The sequence below is a fragment of the Arvicanthis niloticus genome, chromosome 21 (genome assembly GCF_011762505.2).
Source record: "Arvicanthis niloticus isolate mArvNil1 chromosome 21, mArvNil1.pat.X, whole genome shotgun sequence".
NCBI classification, from domain to species: domain Eukaryota; kingdom Metazoa; phylum Chordata; class Mammalia; order Rodentia; family Muridae; genus Arvicanthis; species Arvicanthis niloticus.
The window spans coordinates 312,884-333,785 of NC_047678.1; the positions used below are offsets into that span (position 1 = coordinate 312,884).

The window sequence follows — 20,902 nt, forward strand, 5'->3', positions numbered from 1 at the left end:
GGGGTTTTATCTATAATTCTTTTTATTTTTAAAAGAGAAGTTTTGGGGCTGAGCATGTAGCTGAGTGGTAGGGTTTTGCTTAGCATATGCAAGACCATGGGTTCAAAACCCAGCACTGCAAAAGGAAAAAAAGACAATTATCACCTGTAATGTTGCTGTACCAACATCTGTGAAGTGGTTGATGCTTGTTCACATGTTGTCATGGCAGTGAAAAGATACCGGGAACAAAATTTTGTTTTTGCAGTAAAAAGAAAAATTAAATTTTTGTCCGCATTATTCATCCAGAGTGTTTGCTGGGAGTAGTGGCAGAATTAATAAGAGAGCCTGATAGAAGAAAGGATACAGTCGGAAATCAGCAGCTGAGTCCATCAGGAAAAACAAGCATCAGGTACATTGGAGGTTTTCAAGACACAGCATCACATCCCTGCCTTTCCCTCCTGAGTGCTAAGATTACAGGCATGCACCACCACTCACATTCCTATCATTTCAATCGTCTTTCCCTTTTGGTACCCTTGAACTATGTAAGGGGAATGTATTCAAAGACCCCCATTAGATGCTTAAAACTGGGTAGTACTGAACCAAATGTGTGCTGGTCCTGTATATACACATCTGTGATAAAGTTACAGGAGTGTAGTGGTTAGCATTGTCCACTTGAAAGAATCTGGAATCACTAGGAGGCAAGCCTCCAGTTAACAACTGTGCCAGATTATTTAGATTGGTTAGTCTCTGACCAGGTCTGTGAGGTTTATTGAGGTGGGAAAACAGCCTTACAGGAGGGCAGCAGTGTCCTATAGGCTTGGGTCCTGGATTGCATGAAGAGGAATCTAGCTGAACATAAACATTGATTGTTCTGTCTCTTAACTGCAAATGCAGTGTGACCAGCTGCTTCATATACCTGCAAGGAAGTCCTGCCATGATAGGCCATACCCTTGGAACTATGAGGTAAAATAAACCCCAGGTATTTTACCACAGCAATAGAATAGAGAGGCACAGTCAAGACTTTTCAATATGTATGCGGTATTTGTGCGCGTGTACATTTGGGTGCATGTGCCTGTGGAGGCCAAAGGAGAGCATTGGGAATGAATCATCCTCTATGATTCTGTTTTATTTATTTATTTATTTATTTATTTATTTATTTATTTATTTGGTGTGCATTGGTGTTTTTATGTGTGTGTGAGGATGTCAGGTCCCTTAGAACTGGAGTTACAGACAGTTGTGAGCTGCCAATTGAACCCCCGCTCCTCTGGAAGAGCAGTGAGTGCGACTAAGCATAGATAGGAGTTCCTCTTGACTGCACTTACTACTCTCTGAACTTGGCTACACAGACTGCTCTCATGGCAGTACTTTGGCTCTCCACAATCCCCAACATGTTATAGGCATGTGTTGTCAAGGCTAGCTTCTATGTGAATAGTGAGTGAACTCAGGTCCTCTTCTTTCACAGCCAGAAGTCTTACCCCTGAGCCACCTCCCTCACCCCTGGTTTGGTTTGGTTTGGTTTGGTTTGGTTTGGTTTGGTTTGGTTTGGTTTGGTTTGGTTTGGTTTGGTTTTTTTCAAGGTTTCTTAAATGTATTATTGTCTGCATGGGTATATTATGCATGTATACCACTCCAAACATGGTAGAGGGTTAAAGAACAACTTGATGCAGTCAGTTCTCTCCTTCCATATTTGTGTGGGTTCTAGGGATTGAACTTGGGTCACACGGCTGGCACAGCAAGCACCTTTATCTGCTGAGCCATCACACCAGCCCCTCCTGGGTTTGTCGTTTGGTTTGGGTGGTCGGTTGTTGAGCTGTTTGGGTTTTTGAGAAAGGGCCTAGTTGTGCCTTCTCTGTCCCCAAGGCTGACCTTGACCTCTTGATCATCCTACACAGCCTCACAATTGCTGGAAGCACCATGTTTATTGGGAAGGAGGGTGGCAGTGGTGCAAGGGATCAAAGCTAGGGCATCCCATGTGCTAGACCAGTGCTCAGTCATGGGCTGCATCTCCAGCCTCTGTCATTTTATATTCTGCTGGAAACATGACTGCAGATTCTCCGATTGTAGGCATAACTGCTCCAGGAATCTGTTTCCTGACCAAACCTGTTTAAGCTATAGTCATCCCTGCACTAAGTGGCTCAGAAGGAGTTGTTTCAGGCCACTTTGCTAGAGTGTTCATAGGGCCTGAATACTTAATGGGACACACATTTCCAATGAAACATGCTTTCTGTTGATGTTTCCCACCAACAAATTGAATACCTTTTCCATCTTAACCGAGCACTTTGCTTGTTGTAGCAAAACTAGCACATGTTTTCCTTCATAATTTCGCAGATAGATCCATTATTACTGTAAATGTTAGAAATGTTTGAATATTAGTTTTCCTTATTTAGACCATTTCTCTTAAATTATTTTATGTGAATGAATGTTTATCCTGCATATATATTTATATATCCCATGTGTGCAGGACACATAGAGGCCAAAAGAGAGAGTCAGATCTCTTGGGACTGGATTTATATACCTAGGGCTGCAGTTACAGACCATTGTGGGTGCAAAGAATTGAACCAGAGTCCTCTGGAAGAGCAGCCAGTACTTTAGCCAACAAGCCACCTCTCCAGCCCCATTTCACTTTTTAAAAAGCATTGCTACCTTTCTCTTTGGCATACACAGGTCAGTAATGTTGGTACTATTGCATTTCGAGCCATTACTAAGTAACATGGGGCCTTAACAAACACAAGGACTGCAATGACACAACAACTTGATGACTAACTGTACAATGTGGGAACTAGAGAGCTGGCTCAGGGCTTTAGAGCACTGGTTGCTCTCGCAGAGAACTCAGGTTCAATTCCCAGCACTGACATGGCAGCTCAGCGACCTGTAATCCCAGTCCCAGGGAAATTGACACCCTCACATGGCCTCAACAGGCACTGAGGCAAACCACTAGTACACAAGGAATCTAAGATTTTTTTTAAGGGTGACATTCTGTAAGTTTAAGGTAGCATATTCAGCATGGATATGACAGACAAAGGAATGATGTGAGCAGGACACTGTGGGTAGAGTAAGATGGTATAAGATTCTAGCAAGCCACTCAGAATAACGTGCAACTTGAAACATACTTTTTTGGTTTTTTTTTTTTCACTTCATGTTTTTGGACCATAATTGACTACATCAAAAATCATGGCAAGGCCAGGCAATGGTGGCGCACGCCTTTAATCCCAGCACTTGGGAGGCAGAGGCAGGAGGATTTCTGAGTTTGAGGCCAGCCTGGTCTACAGAGTGAGTTCCAGGACAGCCAGGGCTACACAGAGAAACCTTGTCTCAAAAGCAAAATTGCAGTTAAGTGGTCTTATTTTATATAATCAGTAAAAGCTGAGTGTAGGGACAGTGACAACTGTACATTCCAGACACTGGGTAGCTTCTATCATTTTTGTCTTATAGAATGTGTACCCAAGTACTGAGATGGTATGAGAACAATTGGAGCTCCAATAACCTTCCTTTAAAAACAAAATGCTTTTTAAAGTGGTAAAGTGCTTGGCCAGCATCTGTGGGGTTCCAGGTTTTAGGCAGAAAAAAAGAAAAAACAAAAAACCCGCAACCATCAGGTTGAACATGAATTGGCAATACTTTGGAGCTGGGAAGTTGGCTTCATAGGCAGGAGTACACTTGCTGGGAACTGGAAAAATGGCTCATTGATTAATAACACTGGCTGGGTGGAGTCTCCTCCTGTGTCAGGACTCTCCTGCTGAGCTCCTGAGGGTCGTGTGGCGGGGAGCCCCAGTTTCTGGCTGCGTTGCCCTCCCACTCAATGGTGGCCCAATACTCGATGTATCCCCCAACCCAGGCGTTTCTCCGAAGTTACCATCTGTACCTGGGGGAGATAGTCCGCAGGATGTTGCGATGCCGGGACGACTCAGCCCTGACATTCCGAGGGGCCTGGGTTGAGCTGGCGGCCGCCCTGGCCTCGGTCAGTGCCAGAGGAGGGCCACCAAGGAGCCACTGACCAGGATGCTGAGCCCCTGGGCTGTGGGGGCAGCGAGGGAGGGTCAGGAGGCGGGGGTTTGTTTCGAGGCTGCAGTAGTCCCCTTCTCACCCAAGGCCCTGGGCCCTGCTACCTTTTGAGGAGCGACCATGCTTGCTGCCTGTGGAAGAACTGACTGTGTCCACAGATGAGGTATCTTCCCACTCACCGGTTCACTGGGTAGACTGCCCCCAGAGAATCCCAAAGAGACTGCAGTGACCAGTGACCGTTTAGAAGCAGGAGGTGGAGGCACCAGAAGTCAGAGATCTAGGCTACCTGTGCTTGCTACAGACTCCTTCTCCTGGGAATACCTTCCATAGAGGATAAAGTGCCTTCTGGGCCCAAGTGAGCACCCTACTGACGTTGCTGCCCCCTCCCGTTCTGAAATGCCAGCAGTTCACTGTGACTGAAAAACACAAGGTGCTGAATAACTCTTCCCAGGAAGAGATCTCCATATGGGATATCTGAATCCTCCCCAACTTCAACTCCAGTTATTACCTGTCATGCCTGATGGCTCTGTGCTGTGGTGGGCAGTGTCTGTCAGCAGTCTGGGGAAGTCTCCATGACTCCTGTCAGCTTCCTGGTACCTCTGGCTACTTCGTACCCTGTCTATTTAGTGCCCTGGAGGAGCACAACTTCCTGAGAGGGGGTGTGCAGCCTCCTCCTGAGGCCAAGTAGGGTCTTAAAGTCCCCTTGATTGCCGTGGTTCAGTGATCCATCCCAAAGCTGCCCTTCACCCAGAGCATCTACACTACTTCCGCCTGCCCAGTGTCTGCCTAGACCGCACCTGCTTTGTGGTAACTGCTTCTTGTGAGTCCCCTAAGAGCATTTCACTGTCACCTACACACTGCTCAACAACCTCCAAGACTTCCTTGTTGTGAGGCTTGTGTGGACCCCGGAACACATACAAGCTGGAAAGCAGCTGTGTGAGGAGGAACATCGGGCCACGCAGATAGCCCTAGTCTCCACACTCCTCAATAATCTTGGCTTCTCCCAAAAGGACGGCACACTTACCTTCAGTGTGGCCTTCCAGGCCCTAAGGACAGGACTAGTCAGGCCTCTTAGCTTTAGAGAGGAAATGTAGCACTAGAAGGCTGGGATACAGGGAAGATGGAAACCCAGTCCAACCTCAGTCTGAGAAGGTCTGCATCTTCCTATCCAGCTGAGCCAGCACATGAAACTGAAACTCCAGTTCACTGCCAGTGTGCCCCACCCTCCGCCTGAGGCCTGGCCCCTGTCCCAAAAGAGCAGCTCCAGTCTCCTGATGTCCAGGACCTAGTGGAGAGGCACCAGGCCAACCTAGGCCATTCTCAGTCTTTCTCCAACCAACAGCCTTCCTGTACCTATCTCATGAGGTAAAGGACCTGGACTGATGTCATTCTGACCAAGAAGGGAGTTGGGGTCAGGAGCAGTCCACTGAGTGAGATACTATACCCTCACAGAGCCCACAGCCTCTGTCTTCTTCCTGGTCAGGCAGTGTGATACAGGACCATCACACCCCTGTGGCCTCCCCTGTTGGTCCTCCCTCTACATACCCCAGGTCAAGGCTGTGCTTTCTCTAGACAAAACTGCCAAGTGAGAGTGTAAAGTCTTAGAAGTCTTAGTGGTGAAGCCTATCAAGGTACACCAGTCTGCTGGCTCAGCTCCTGACACTCCAAAGACCTTAAGACCCTAGAGGGTTTCCTGTTCCTAGGCTGCTCCTCCCACTGTGGGCAGAGAAGCCCTGCCCTGGTGAAGGATGAGGGCAGAGGCTGCAAAATGGACAGTATGGCTGCAGGTCAGCCAACAATATTTCCTAAGTTCTTGGGGGGGGGGGGGGGGCTGGCCTCACCCCAGCAGAGCAAGGACTGAAGGAGCTCCCTTGCCCCAATCCTTCAGTTTGTCCCAAGTTTACAGAGTATTCTCATTCCCTCTATCCTGTCTCTGAAATTCCTTTGCACCCACCTGCAGGGCTGAGATTAGAGGGTGATAGTGGTAAAGGGACCCACAACAATGATAATGACTCTCCTCCTCAGGGGTTGGGGACATAGCTAGGTGGCCTCTTTCTGCCTGGCATGTTTATGTTGGCAGCCTGAAGCTCTTTAAGTTCTGTTTTCTTGTTTTATTTTTGTCTGGTCCTATAACTTATTCTCTGACTACATCTTTTGGCTGAAGTAAAGCTATTAAAAGCTGTTTGAGAGAAGAAAAAAAGGAGAAGAGAAAGAGGAGGAGGAAGAACACTGGCTGCTCTTGCAGAGGACCCAAGTTGAACATTTCAAATGGATAAACTATGGTGGGTACATTATATCTCAATAAAGTTGTTCCTTAAAGTCTGCTTTTAAAAGCCATCAGAACAGTAAGGAAATAGTTGTCCAAAATCTAAGCATGAGTTGAACTCAAAAGATCATTGCAAGCCCAGTATGGCAGCATATGGATATAATCCCAAATATTGATGAGGCTGGGCCAAGAGGATCTGAAATTCAAGGCCTGTGATTTCCGTTTTACTTTATTTAGATGCTGGGAACTGGATTCAGGGCTTTCTGTACCATTTGGGGGAGGAAGACACACTTGAAAATATTAGCTTGTTATAGAGCTTGTATTTTGGGCGGGGGAAGTCTGGCATTCTATTTGTTAACTGACCTCAGAACTCTCCTCATGTTGACACTTTTTCTCTGATGTTTAAACCCAGTGAATGTTAAGTACAAGGTACAAACTCTAAGATTGATACATTCAACCATATTAAAACATTTAAATCTTATTTATTGAAAGATACTAAAAAGGGGAAGACAACACATATGGTAGACATGTTGTTACACAGGGAACAGCTACAGAACATTGAAAAGGGCTCCTGCAACAACACATGCAACAAACTACGGGAAAAACAGTTACTGAGCATCAGCTGTCCCTGGGGAACACTGCTTGGATGCAGAGGAGAGTCATCCTCCGTCTCTCACCCATCTCTCTGCATTAGGTACCACTGCTTTTGTAAAAACACATATAGAATGAAAATAAATAGAAACAAATTACATGCTTAAGCACACATGATAAAGTACCCAAAGCAGAGCTGATGGAGAACCACGTAATCGTCCTTTGTACCCTAGGACAGAGGAGCAGGTAGTGCTTCACTGTGCATTTCTTCTGTTTGAACCAAGTCTGAGTCAACCATTTCTAATGCGATGTCTCACAACCTTCTACAGATTCTACTAGGTGAGAAGGGAAACTCATTAAGTTCTTAATGTATTTAATTGGGGACAGATTATATTTGTTTTCCCTTTCTAATATGGCGAAGTCTTCATTTTTATTTTTAGTATTTCATTTTTGTTATACCCTTTATATGTGAGTGAATTATGAGAAACTGAGTACTAAATAATTATACTCATTTTATACTTATAAATAATTATACTCAGTGGTGTGAACATCTGAATTATTATCACATTTTTGAAGTTCTTATTTTTTATTCAAAGAGAACATCAGCATTTGATAGACAAACAGCCATATGGTGTGTGTGTCAGGAGGTCGGGGGAATGTCATGAGAAAGAGAAAGAAAGCACAACATACCAAAAAAAGCCACCTTAGGTTCCAACCATCCTAAAGAGGAAAAAAATTTAAAAAGAAAAAGAAAATTACCCTTTTGAGTCAGGACAAGTAAGCAAACCCAGGTTAAACTCAAAGGAACTCATGGGGACTCATAGGGGGACTGCTGCTGGCCTTGGGTGGTTTTGTTGTTGTGTTGTTTGTGGGTTTTGTGGGGGTTTTTTGTTTTGTTTTGTTTTTTGAGATGAGATCTTATTCTGTAGCCCAGGCTGGTCTTACATTCATGGCAACCCTCATACCTCAACTTTTCAAGTCCCAGCATTATAAGTAAGTGCCAGCACACTTATCATACTATGGGATCAGACTATAGTTTCATTTTTTTTTGTGCTCTTAAAAAAAATAGTGAATGAGAGAGAGAGAGAAAGAGAGAGAGAGAGAGAGAGAGAGAGAGAGAGAGAGAGAGAGAGAGAGAACGGACGCTGGGAACCAACCCAGGTACTCTGAAAGGAATAAGTGCTGTTAAACACTGAACCACTTCTCTAGCCCCTTTTTACTTTGTTTTAAGCAGGTTTTGTGTACCCCAGGCTATCCTTGAACTAAAAATATAGCCAAGGATAACACTGGATGGTTTTTCTGCCTCCATTTGAATATACTTGGCCTAGGGTGTAGCACTATCAGGAGTGTGGCTTTGTTAGAGTAGGTGTGGCCATGTTGAAGGAAGTGTGTCACTGTGGAGGTGGGCTTCTGAGACCTTCCTCCTAGCTGTGTGAGTGACAGTCTGCTTCTGGCTTCAGATATAGAACTTGAGGGCTGGAGAGATGCCTCAGTAGTTAAGAGCACTGAGTGCTCTTCCAGAGGTCCTGAGTTCAATTCCCAGCAACCACATGGTGGCTCACAACCATTTGTAATAGGATTTGATGCCCTCTTCTGGTGTGTCTAAAGACAGCTACAGTGTACTCATAAACATAAAATAAATAAATCTTAAAAGAGAGAGAGAGAGAGAGATGTAGAACCCTCAGTTACTTCTCCAGTGTCATGCCTTCCTGGACACTGCCATGCTTCCTGCTATGATGATATAGGCCAGCCCCAATTAAAGGTTGTCCTTATAAGAGTTGCCCTGGTCATGGTGTCTGTTCACAGCAGTAAAACCCAAACTGCGAAAACTTCTCAAGTGCTGAAACTACAGGCATATATCATCACAATGGACTTAAGTCACTTTAACCCAATTTCATTTCAAAAGAAAATTTCAGGCTGGGAAGATGGCTCAGTCACTTGAGTACTTGCTTTGCAAGTATAAGGACTTGAGTTCAGATCTCTAGCAACATGTAAAAGCTGTATAGGTGATGTTCATCTATTATCCAGGGTTGGAGAAGCAGAGACAGGTGGATTCCAGAAGCTCACAGGCTAATCAGCCTGGGCATCTCCATGAGCTCCGGGTTCAGAGGCAGACTCTCTCTCAAAAAAGTGAAGTGTGCCAGCTGGTGGTGGCACAGGCCTTTAATTTCAGCATTCCAGTGGCAGAGGCAGGCAGATCTCTTTGTTCAAGACCAGCCTAGTCTACAGAGGGAGTTACAAGACAGGACTACACAGAGAACCATGTCTTGAAATCACCACTCTCCCACCCCTCCCCCACAAGTGGAGTATGATTGAAAAAGACATCAACCTCTGACCTAAACACCCACAGGAACACATTATAACTTATAACACAGATACATAGTTTCAAACCTTGTCAAAAATTGGAAATTCATTGTTTCTTTCATATTCGATTTTCTCTGACAGAAATTCTTTACTCTTTTGGTCAATTAGTTCTTGAGAGAATAGATTGAATTTTGGAATAAAATAATGAACCAGTTCCTCTGTCCTGAGGCACTCAAGAAAGAATGTCAAAAACTCATCAAAGCAGGAGTTTAGGTTCTTGAGGTCCCACTGACAGTCCTGTGGGTTCTGCGTCCACATGTGAAGGATGGCAGTTTTCACATGGTAAGAACAGAATGCATCCAGCTCTTGAAACTCTTTTTTCAACTGTTCCAAAAGGTATTTCATTAATTTTAAACATTCTTTCCTGTTAAATAAAAAGACGATACTAATTTTTACTTACTTACAACCTGTCTCTTTTGAGACAGTCTCTCGGTGTAACCTTGGCTTTCCTGGGACACAAGAGATCCACCTGTCCCTGTTTCCCAAGTACAAGTATTGGAATTAAAGATGTGCACTACCTTGTCTGGTTTTTTTTTTTTTTTTAAACATATTTTCTTATTTCCAATTTTTTTAAAAACAGGGTTCCATTATTAGGTTGGCCATAAACTGGTCATGTAGAAGACGCTGGCCTTCGGCTCCTAACTCTACTCCACCTCTCAAGTGCTGGGAATACAGTGTGTACTACCATGCCTGGGTCAGTCTTGCTTCTTCTTCTTCTTTTTTTTTTTTTTTTTTTTTTTTGTTGTTGTTGTTGTTGTTGTTGTTTGTTTATTTTTGAGACAGGGTTTCTCTGTGTAGCCCTGGCTGTCCTGGAACTCACTCTGTAGACCAGGCTGGCCTCGAACTCAGAAATCTGCCTGTCTTTTGTGACTTGACTATTTCTGATTTCTTGGCCGTGTGGGGAGGGCAGGTGGGAGTGGGTATAGCTTCTTTCTCCAACAATGTGGAAGCTACAAGAAATCCTGTCATCTTTTTAAAAGAATGAGGCAGGCAGGGTCTTTCTATGTAGCTCTGGCTGTCCTGGAACTCACAGAGATCTGCCTCTTCCTCCTGAATGCTCGTGTTAAAGATGTCACCATACCTAGCATCTTTTTTTGTTTGATTGTTTTTGTTTTCTTTTTGTTTTTTGAGACAGGGTTTCTCTGTATGGCCCTGGCTGTCCTGGAACTCACTCTGTAGACCAGGCTGGCCTCGAACTCAGAAATCCGCCTGCCTCTGCCTCCTAAGTGCTGGGATTAAAGGCGTCCGCCACCACTGCCCGGCTCAGTCTTGCTTCTTGATGGTATATATTTTAATGAGAAAAATGACCCACTTATTTCAAGTGTATTTCAAGTTTGGCTGGTCAGTTCCTAATAGCAACAGTGCTATCCCATCCCATAGCAGTCACCACTATCCAATAAGAGTCATTCTTTGGCCTCTTCACCTTTTATGATAATATATGTGCAGTGTGCATGCCTATAATCTCAGCACTTGGGAGGCTGAGGAAGGCATGGAAGATCACATGAGTTCAAGGTCAGCCTGAGCTATACAGGGAGATCCCAGGAATAAATATTCCTCCTCTGCCTTCTTCTTCCCTTCCTCCCTGTCCCCTTCCCTTTTGCTCCCTACCCCAAATCATCCCAATACAACCCTTCTCCCAGTCCTCAACAGTAATAATCATCCCCACACCCGATCTATAGTGCCAAGGAAGCATTAAATGTTATATAGGTAGTTTTCCATTTAAAAAAATAAGGACATTACCTGCAACATTTTGCTCCGGAAGATTCACAACATGTTTTTCCTATCCCGTGATTATTCAAAATGAATTTTTCAGTGTGAGAGAAAGAGAGGCGCCATGTCTCTCCTTAATTTCAGAAAGAAAAACAGAAAGCATGTTACTAAAAGCAGCCGCATATAAACAACACAATATCTAAGTCTAGATCCTATATTAAAATATCATCCTGAAGAAGTTTACGAAAGAGATGGACCAAAAGAAGTGAATGGATAGACAAAGTCATTACTAAAGTAAATATCAGACAGCAAAAGCAGGCTTAAATGGGGAAATACAGAGATCAGAACTTAATGTACTTAGCGAAGATCAGACATTATTTTGTGTAGATATAATATCAATCATATTATATTTGCCAGATTAATTTTGTTATACTTTGCTTCTCTTATGGTTTAACTTCTCCACCATCTTTCAAGGAGCTTTGATGTGCACAATGAGCAACTACCCAAGAGGCTTCAAAACCAGCACAAGATCACACAGATGGTCCAGGGCAAGCCCTGAGATGCAGAACCACAGTGGACTGGGTCCAAGGCAGCATGTACTGTCTTCACTTACAAAGAAACAAATGTTAGATGTAGTGACTTGTAGACATTTGAAAGTGGAGTCATTATTGCTGCTGTGGCTTGGGAGTTATTTTGAGACAGGGTCTCATGTCACCCAATTTGACCTGAAACTCACTATGGAGCAGAGATGACCTGAAACCCCTGTTCCTCATACCTCTGCCTGCACCCTTCTCAAGGAAGACAGCCACACGTTTCTCAGTCTGAGCTGGCCAACTCGTGTTGTGGTCTGTTTAGCCTGGTGGCTCTCGAATGCCAGCACATCAGTGGACTGTTCATCTTTTACTGTCTTTGCATATGACACTCCTGAGCCTTTTATATCCTTCCTAGTAATCTTTACATTTAACAAACCTTGAAAAACATTTCCATCTTTTGCGTTCTTGGGTACAAGATAAAATGGCTCTCTTCTTAGCTTGGTCCTCACTTTCCTTCCGAGCCAGCCTTGAATAGGTAATCCTTCTTTGGTACTAATAGGCCAGCTGCCTTTTGATTCCAAAGCCAGAATTATATCCACAGATATCTCTTCAGGGTTCCTGATGAGAAGGGTTACAGCAGGACTTCCTGGTTTCTCCTCCTCCACGCTGACATCTATATCTGTTTACACATATTGAAGCAAAGAAAGGGTTGATCCATTTTCTCTGGAAATACGAGAAAGTAACAGAACCATAATTCAAAATCTATACTAAAGCCCTAGTTAATATTAACTGCAATACAGAACTACACCCCAGGAAGCAGTGTTTTCTCATGTAACCAAGTTACTCTCTGGAGATGCTGTCAGGAGTCTATCTCGAACTGATGAAACCATTCCTAAAGACTTTGGGTTTAGGAATGTGTAGCTGGTCTTGGCTACTTTGTGGGTCCTTCTTTTTTCCACCCTTTATCCCCCCCCCCCCATTTTACCCCTCATCACTAGATAGGTGAGAAAGAAGAGAGAGAGAGAGAGAGAGAGAGAGAGAGAGAGAGAGAGAGAGAGAGATCCCTGACTCTAATTTCCTTTTGTTTCTTCTTTGAGCACAACTACTAACAAAGCACAACCAACCCCTTGAACAACCAACAACCACTCCTATGGGGCTCTAGCATTTATATGCCCTCTGAAAAGCTCCCAGAATTCCAAATGTCACACAATCTCAGAAACTATCTGCAGCTGACAAAACCATGCCTCAGCTAGGGTATGAGGCAGATCAGAGTCAGCTGCTTTGGACAGTCCTAAGCAGCCCTGTATCCCCACACCTGGTACTAAAACAAAAACACATTCTTATTTCTGTGTTTTTTTAAAGAACCCAAAATTCAAAAACTGTCACTACAGGAGTGCTGTAATTACATTTTCATTTAGAATTTTAAATGGTGCTTTGGAGAAAAGTCAGCAAAAGTTGCCACGTAGCAGCACGGATGAGAGTAGCTATGATCCAGCATATAGGCAGTGAGTATCAAGAAACAGTGGAAGAGCAATTACTGCAGTTCAAATAGGGTCTCAGAGGTAGTGCTTGCCCAATACTGCACAAGATCCTGACTTCAACCCCTAGTGTCACCCCAAAAATGTTTTCAGGGCCAGTGTGAGCAATGGAATGATATTCCATCTCTAAGTAAACAGCCACACAAATAGTCTCAAATTAACAGAACTGGGAAAGACACTAAGCCTGTGAACTAAGAAAGTAGATGCTTTAGATATGATTCTACCAGGTCTATCCTATAAAACAGTTGATGTTGAAGAAAGACTGAACCAAAATGAAATTTAGGATGAGCTTGTTCGGGGTGCTGGTGTGCTGTTTAATGTCAGCATTCAGGAGGCAGAGATAGGCAGATTTCTGTTAAGTTCAAGGCCAGCCTGGTCTACATAGTAACCAATACATAGATCAGCCAGTAAGATCCTGTTTCAAAAGATAGTTGGATGGATGGACAGACAGATAGCAGGAGCTGTAGATGTCCATGTCCATAGCCCCAGGACAAGTATCGTGGTCAGTTCAGGAAGCTCTGGGAGGTGGCAGGAGACTGCTCCAAGGAAAGACTTCTGGGAGCACTCAGAGAAGAGAGAGAGAGAAGCTGGTGGGGAGGAGGGGCAGAGGAATCAACAGAGAAGTGTATCTGAGCAGTAAGGCAGCATCAGATCTGCAAGATTCAAACTTCCAAATCTCACCTTTGATTTCGTTAACTTCCTCTTTAATGATTTCCCTAAACTTTGACAGCATCTTGGTAGCTGATAATACTTCCCCTTCTAAAAAATGACTCAGCGGATTTCCTCGTGGAATTCTTTTGAACTTCACAAGATAGAAAGCACCCGTTTCATGATATTCTTGTAGCTCAATTCTGGGAACTTCCAGTTTAAACATAACATCAAATTCATTAGGAGCAGAAATCTAAAGAATAGTAAAAATAACATTGAAATAGTTCTAAACAATCGCCTTTATCCCCCTTGAAATTTTCACTTGACACTCCATCGAAAAGCAAGATGTATTCCCTTTCGGAACAGGACCACAACACCTGAGAACAGGAAGTTCCTGTTATTAAGTACCACTATATTGGCTTTGGCTTGTAGAGCCACTCAATTTTTTTTTCTTTTATTAAGCCAAGCAATCACATATGTTTTAAAACAGGTTCTTACTCTGTAGCCCAGGCTGGCCTCGAATGTACAACATAGCCCAGGCTAGGCTAAAACTCAAATTTGGTTCCTAGCACCCTATCAGGGAGCTCACAGCCACCTGTAACTAAAGTGCCAAGTGACATGACATCTTTTCTGGCCTGCATAGGTTCCTGTACATAGGGTGCCTATAAGCTCACACATATACATAAATAACATATAAGTAAATAATTTTTAACTAAAGTAAAATCTTTCCACAAAAAGTACTCTAGTCCTGGACCACTCCTCTGGCATACTGTTCCAACACAAGGGGGAAAATATATATATCTCAATCAAAATCCCAGGAATAGGGGTTAATTCCAGCATTTTGGAGGTTCACCCATGGCTTCATATATCAAAAAACAAAACATTCACCTATCTCAAAAAAACAAAGACATTCACCAAAAACATTTTTTAATAAATTAAAAGCCTTGTGATGTTACCTTTCATATCACAAAATACACTTTCCTGCCACAGTCGTCACAGAAATGTGTTTTGAGGCTGGCATGGTAACACTCACCTGTAATTCCAGCCCTTGGAAGACTGAGGTAAGAGAATCACAAGTTTGAGGAGCCAGCCTGGGCTATACAGTAAAATCCTATCTAAAAACATAACAACTATGAAACTCCTGTTACACATTTTCAACCATTATCACAGCAATCACAATAAATACTTTTCCTATATTAAATAACACAGAGAGCTCAGTTGGTAGACTATTTTGCTTAACATGAATGAAGCCCTGGGTTCAATGCCCAGAACTGTATAAACTAGTTAGGATGATGACATGATACCACCTCTGTAGAGGTAAAGCCAGGAGGATTATCCTTGGCTACACAGTGAGTTAGAGGCCAGCCTGGGATACTTGAGACATTGTCATAAGATAGTATAGCAAAGTAGAATAAAGTAAATAAAATTACCACACAGCACTCATTAGTTTGAGCTTTGCTTTTTACACGTTACTTATTTATCTTATTTATATGAGTGTTTTGCCTACATGTCTGTCTTTGCACCATGTATGTTCCTAGTACCTGTACAAACCAGAAAAAACCTGTCGGATCCCCGGGAATGGGAGTTACAGATGGTTTTGAACTCCCATGTGGTTGCTGGGATGCAAACCCTGATCCTCTGGAAGAGCAGCCAGTGTCCTTAACCTTAGAGCTCTCTCTCCTCCCTCTACTTGGTTTTCAGTCCATCTCTGCCTCATTTGCATTCTCTTGCATATTTAAATAGTTGGTTTTAGTTTATGGTTTTGTGTCTAGTAGTCTTGCTAGCTCACTGGACATTTTAATAGCTTATACATAATTATGTCATCTGTGCATAATAGTTGTTTGCCCCTTTGCCAATTTTACTCATTTCATTTCTTCTTCTTGACCTCTTGCAGTGGCTATTTGCACTAGTTTGTTTTTATAATCCATTCATGTTTCAAGTTGCTGTGGTTCATTCTTTTATTTATTTGTTTTGGTTTGAAACAGAAGAAACTGAAGAGCCCTAGCTGTCCTGGGACTCTATGTAGACCAAGCTAGACTTAAACTCTCAAAGACTCACCTACCTCTGTCTCCCTGCTAGGATGAGTTACCACTTCATTTGAATGAAACCACTACATTTTCATTTATTTTTTTTAATTTTCACTCGTGTGGTACAGGATTAGCCTCTGATCTGATCTGCCACCTTTTGAGATTCAAACCCAGGACAATCAGCTGAGATGCATATTTAACACACCAAAGTGGCCCTGGCCACCAGGTTCTCCCAGCATCCCTCAGTCCCTACCTGACAGCCAAACCTTATAACATAATAGTAACCCACTTGGTATTAATTTTTGAGACTAAATTGTTTACACTTGTTAGAACTTAGTTTTTGTCTTTTTAAAGTTATGGTTATGCTCTATATCTTCACTCTTAAGAAGGTATTTTATTTTAATACTACAGGTACAGTTTAGAGCAGATAACTAAAAACAGACAGTGACTGTTTAAGTCAGATATACTTGGTCAGTGCTAGCACTCAAGCCTTTTTTTTTTTTTTTTTTTTTTTTGGTTTTTCGAGACAGGGTTTCTCTGTGTAGTCCTGGCTGTCCTGGAACTCACTTTGTAGACCAGGCTGGCCTCGAACTCAGAAATCCGCCTGCCTCTGCCTCCCAAGTGCTGGGATTAAAGGCGTGCGCCACCACCGCCCGGCTACACTCAAGCCTTATTTACCCATCTGTACATGTTTGTAAGGTTAAACCTAGGACGAGTAACTAGAAACAAGCAAAGTTTCTCTATTCATATATGCTTTAGATAGACAGATGGTTTTCAGACACTTCAGAGATCTGCTGAATATGGCATTTAAGATGCTTAAACTTACCATGACAGAGACTCCCAAATCCTAGCAGTGACCACCCCCAAGGTCTCCAAGAAGATAGTGGTATAACAGTAAAGGACTCCACCTGAATTGTAGTACACTAATCACTGGGAAAGACTGCCACATTGTCTTGTCCAGGCTAGGGCCCAGCCTGAACTGTGGACAAGCAGGACACCAGAGAGTTAATTGTCCAATGTTGCCTAAGACAAGGTAAGGTCAGTCTCTCCCATGTTCCTCTTCCACAGAAAATCCCTCTCATATTCTTGGCCAAATGGCCAAAGACTGCCTCTGCACAGGTGCCATGGAGACCACAGGAGTCTGGGACAATTGTTTAGGTAGTAGACTTTAGACTAGTCTCTGTCATTTTAATTGATCCATAAGCCAGTAGGATTATACTTCCTGCTTCCTCAGGTAAAATCTCTGCTTCTCAGGTCTCTGAGGGCTTTGAAGACTAGACCAGTGAAAGAAATAACTTTTTCCTATTTCTTTAGCTAAAGGAACTCACTTTACAGTGACTGTTCCCACCAGTGTCTCATGGTGACTTTGAACAGGAAAACAGTTTATAGTGTGTATGTAAGGTCTGAGGATAGGAAAGCTTCTAAGAAAGTGCCTGAGGTTCTAGGACAGTGTTTTGAGCTTCGTAAATGTAAGTTTTGAAGGTTGGAGGTCGTGAAAACCTTGAATGGTGACAGCAAGGTGAGGTAAGGGACATGGGAGGACGGGAAACGCTTCAGATCTCTTTCCCCTCACTGTGCTGCCATTGTGGTGAGACTCAAAGTTCAGCACGTTAACAGGAAACAGTAGTAATATTAACACATAGAAAATTGATCTTTTGTGAAGTTAAAAATATACTTACAAGCTTCATAGCATCCACTGGAATCTACTTCTCACAGGTCAAATTCACTCCAGATAAGTACTCTCAATCGATAGCCTGTTTCCCTCTCCACCTGTCTATTCCTAAGGCGAGGTGGAATCTATTCCCTTTTCCCTCATCATGGGAGCCCCGCCCCCAACTACCAAGACCATGGGCCTAAAAGTTTCAAATGTACACCCAAGAAAAGAATGTTTTCTCCCCTAAACTCCTTAACTTTATCTTCTGCCCCTAACACATCTGTTACAGATTCCTGAATCCAGGACAGCTCCAAAAGTGGCCAGCCCCAGATAGTCCCACAACCTGGACAACAAGTAAAACAGCCTGCTCTTCCCAGACTTGGCCAGCATTCCAGTTTTGGACCCCTTCCCCAATAATGGCATCCCAATGTCAGCAGGACGGCTGAGGTGTTGGCATTCAGATCCAGGTGCATATTTAACCAACACTGGCCAGTTCTCCCAGCATCCCCCAGTCCCTACCTGTTACAGGATGTGGCTAGCATACCCTACCCTCTGCCCTAAACTTTCCAGCCAAGGAGCTGGGTTTCCCCTCCCCAGAAGCTCTTCCCTATATAATGTGGACACTTTATGCCCTCTCTCTTCCCCTCCCTCCCTCTCTTCCTGTCTCCCTTCCTCCTTCTCTCCCCCTCTCTGCCTCCTTACATGTTCTCTCTCCCTGAATGGGCACGCTCTTTCTCTCTTTTTCTTCCCCCTCCCCTCTGTCTCCCTCCCCATGGTGACTTCCCTGGCCTCTGTTCCTTAGGACCAGTGAACCTGCACAAGAGCAGCTTTCCAATAAATCTGCCTTAATATACTTTAATTTGGCTTGAATTGGCTCATTTCACCAGCAGAGAATAGCTATCACCACCACCTTCAGGAATTCAGCTGAGCCTGCTCTCCAAAGAGCACTAGAACTAGGCTTGTTGACTGACATTCATTCATAGGAGGTGTGAGAATGTCATGGGACCCTCTCTTGAGTACCCAGCCTCTCCCAACTAGTTGTATACAATTCTTCCCTATGTGCAAGCGGTCCCAGGGTCTCTGGGATGCGCTATATTCAATCTAGAGGATACAGTTGGGGAAGGTTAAGAAAGGCGACTCCATCCATTCAGCCATAACAGTCATCATCCACACTGGGTGTGGAGCACTTCTTTAAGGTCACCTATCTATCCACTCTTCCATAACTCCTTGGGAGGAAATCCAGAATTCCTCCAAAGCAAAGTGAAAAAAAAAAAAAAAAAAAAAAAAAAAAAAAAAAAAAAAAAAAACCACCTAGCTATACCGGGTGGTAGTGGCGCACGCCTTTAATCCCAGCATTTGGTAAGCAGAGGCAGGAGGATTTCTGAGTTCCAGGCCAGCCTGGTCTACAGAGTGAGTTCCAGGATAGCCAGGGCTACACAGAGAAACCTTGTCTCGAAAAACTCCCCCCCCCCCGAAAAAAAAAAAAGGAAAAAGAAAAACTAGCTATCAATATTGGTTGCTGTGAGAGAAGAAGAGGAGGAAGAAGAGGAAGAAGAAGTAGTAGTGGAGGAGGAGGAGGAGGAGGAGGAGGAGGAGCAGGAGCAGGAGCAGGAGCAGGAGCAGGAGCAGGAGCAGGAGCAGGAGCAGGAGCAGGAGCAGGAGCAGGAGCAGGAGCAGGAGCAGGAGCAGGAGCAGGAGCAGGAGCAGAAGAAGAGAGGAGGAGGAGAAGAAGTAGTAGTGGAAGAGGAAGAGGAGGAGGGGAAGAGAAGGGGAGAAGGAGAGGAGGAGGAGGGGAAGGAGGAGGAGGAGGAGACGACGACGACTGAGTTGTTTCAAGGGAGGTGGGTGGGGGCGGACGCCCAAGAGTGTGGAGAACCCCAAACAGGTGAGGAGGCAAGCGGTGAGGCGGTGAGAAGTGGGGCCGGATCCCCTTCAGCAAGCAGGTCTTGGCCGCTCACCTTCACATGCTCATAGTAGCTGCCAGTGTTCAGCTGCTCCACGCCTTTGAACTCCGACTCCCGGTTCTTCATTCGGCGTAGTAGGCGATCCACAACCTTATTCACCGTCTCGGCGGCCTCTGAGATGTCTTTGCGTTTCAATTTCAATTTGTCCAGCACTTTATTTAGCCGTCGAGGCGCTATGGGCTGCCCGGTGGAACGCGCGCCCCTTCTGTGGCTAAGTCCTCTTGCGACGTTCGGCGCCTCGGGGTCCTCGGGCGGCTGGGGCTCCGGGACGGCGGGCGGCTCGGAAGCTCCGGCCGCGTCCGTGGCTGAGGGCTGTGCATTTTTGGTGCGCACAGTGGCACTTCCGGGACGCGATCGGGGCACTGGGGCCCGTGGCTTCTCCGTGGTGTCCCCGTCACGCTCCGCCCGCCGCGATCGCGCCCCCCTTTGCGGGCCGCAGCTTCCCGCGTGGGACAGGGTGGCCCCGGTCCCGCTGAGCTGCGTCGGGGCGCGCTTCGTCGATGGCTTCTTAGCGCGCGGCGCCGTCGTCCGTCTACGCTGATCTTCCATCTTTGTCACTGTTCGCTCTCGGAAAGAATAAATCGACTTCGGAGAAAGGCCGCGGGAACCGAAACTTAAATATCTGGCGGGAACGTAGCATGTCTGTACCCGCCGGGAGCAGGCGCAGGAGCACTCGTGAAGTCCCCGCCAGGAAGAGGCGGTCCTAGAGATGCGAACTTTTTCACCGGTGGGAAGCAGCTGAGCCACTGGCTGGGAAACACCCACCCCTCCTTTACAGCAAAGACAAGGAAAGCACTGACAGTAACTTACATGGCCAGATTTGCCGACCTACCACCAAGATGTTTTTCAGGACACTTCTGTCTCTCGTACATTTGTAGTTGATAAAAAAAAACTTTTTAAATGTAAACTTTAAATAAGAATTTGCTGTTCTTGTTAATGAAAAATAGAAATTCACTGAACCTTTACAAGTTAGATTAACTGCTTGGAGTTAGTATTTCAATTTATCTTTCTAAAAAGCACACAGAATCTTAAAGAACGTGTTTCAAGTGCCTATGTGAGCAGCACCATCCTACTTTAGCTGCTGAGATTCCGCGGCACTTCAGTGCAGACTTTCAGAAACCAATGTCTAAAGTTGATCTTGTCAACAGTGGTTGCTTCTTTGAGTTGTTCCCGGTGGAACTCATTTTGCCTTCCACTGAATTCCGCTGACAAAACCAAACACCTGCCTTCTGAAGATTTACACGGTTCAGAACACCACTTAGTCTTCAGCTAACATCAGAATGTGTGTTTCCACTCTTTATTACATAATCCTGTGTGTCCACTAAAATAAAGCTCACAAATTGCTGCTATATTTAACTTTTGGGAAAGTGTGTGTGTGTGTGTGTGTGTGTGTGTGTGTGTGTGTGTGTCTGTGTGTGTCTGTGTGTGTGTGTGTGTGTCTGTGTGTGTGTGTGTTGGTGCATGCTCACACACATGCTCATGTGCCATATATTATGGGATACATGTAGCCTGGATAAAAAGACACTAATCAGTGTTGCCATTCTATCGCCCCTGCAACTCTCTTCCCTCCTTCCCATCAGTGCCTGTACATGAGTTCCCAGAATGGGAACTTGTCTTCTGAGCACT

General features: G+C 44.5%; 1 protein-coding gene and 1 pseudogene across 1 annotated transcript; one reads left to right on the forward strand and one right to left on the reverse strand.

Moving 5' to 3' along the window:
* The first annotated feature begins 3,796 nt into the window (after positions 1–3,796).
* LOC117693615 (trafficking protein particle complex subunit 14 pseudogene) lies at positions 3,797–5,666 on the forward strand (annotated as a pseudogene).
* Positions 5,667–6,713: 1,047 nt separating this feature from the next.
* Positions 6,714–20,053, reverse strand: Cgas (cyclic GMP-AMP synthase). The gene is made up of 5 exons (XM_034484360.2): positions 19,271–20,053; positions 13,665–13,884; positions 11,882–12,124; positions 10,943–11,045; positions 6,714–9,566 (listed from the first exon to the last, which is right to left on the reverse strand). The coding sequence occupies exons 1-5, from the start codon at positions 19,823–19,825 to the stop codon at positions 9,224–9,226; spliced, it is 1,464 nt and encodes a 487-aa protein (XP_034340251.1). The 5' UTR covers positions 19,826–20,053; the 3' UTR covers positions 6,714–9,223.
* Positions 20,054–20,902: the final 849 nt, after the last annotated feature.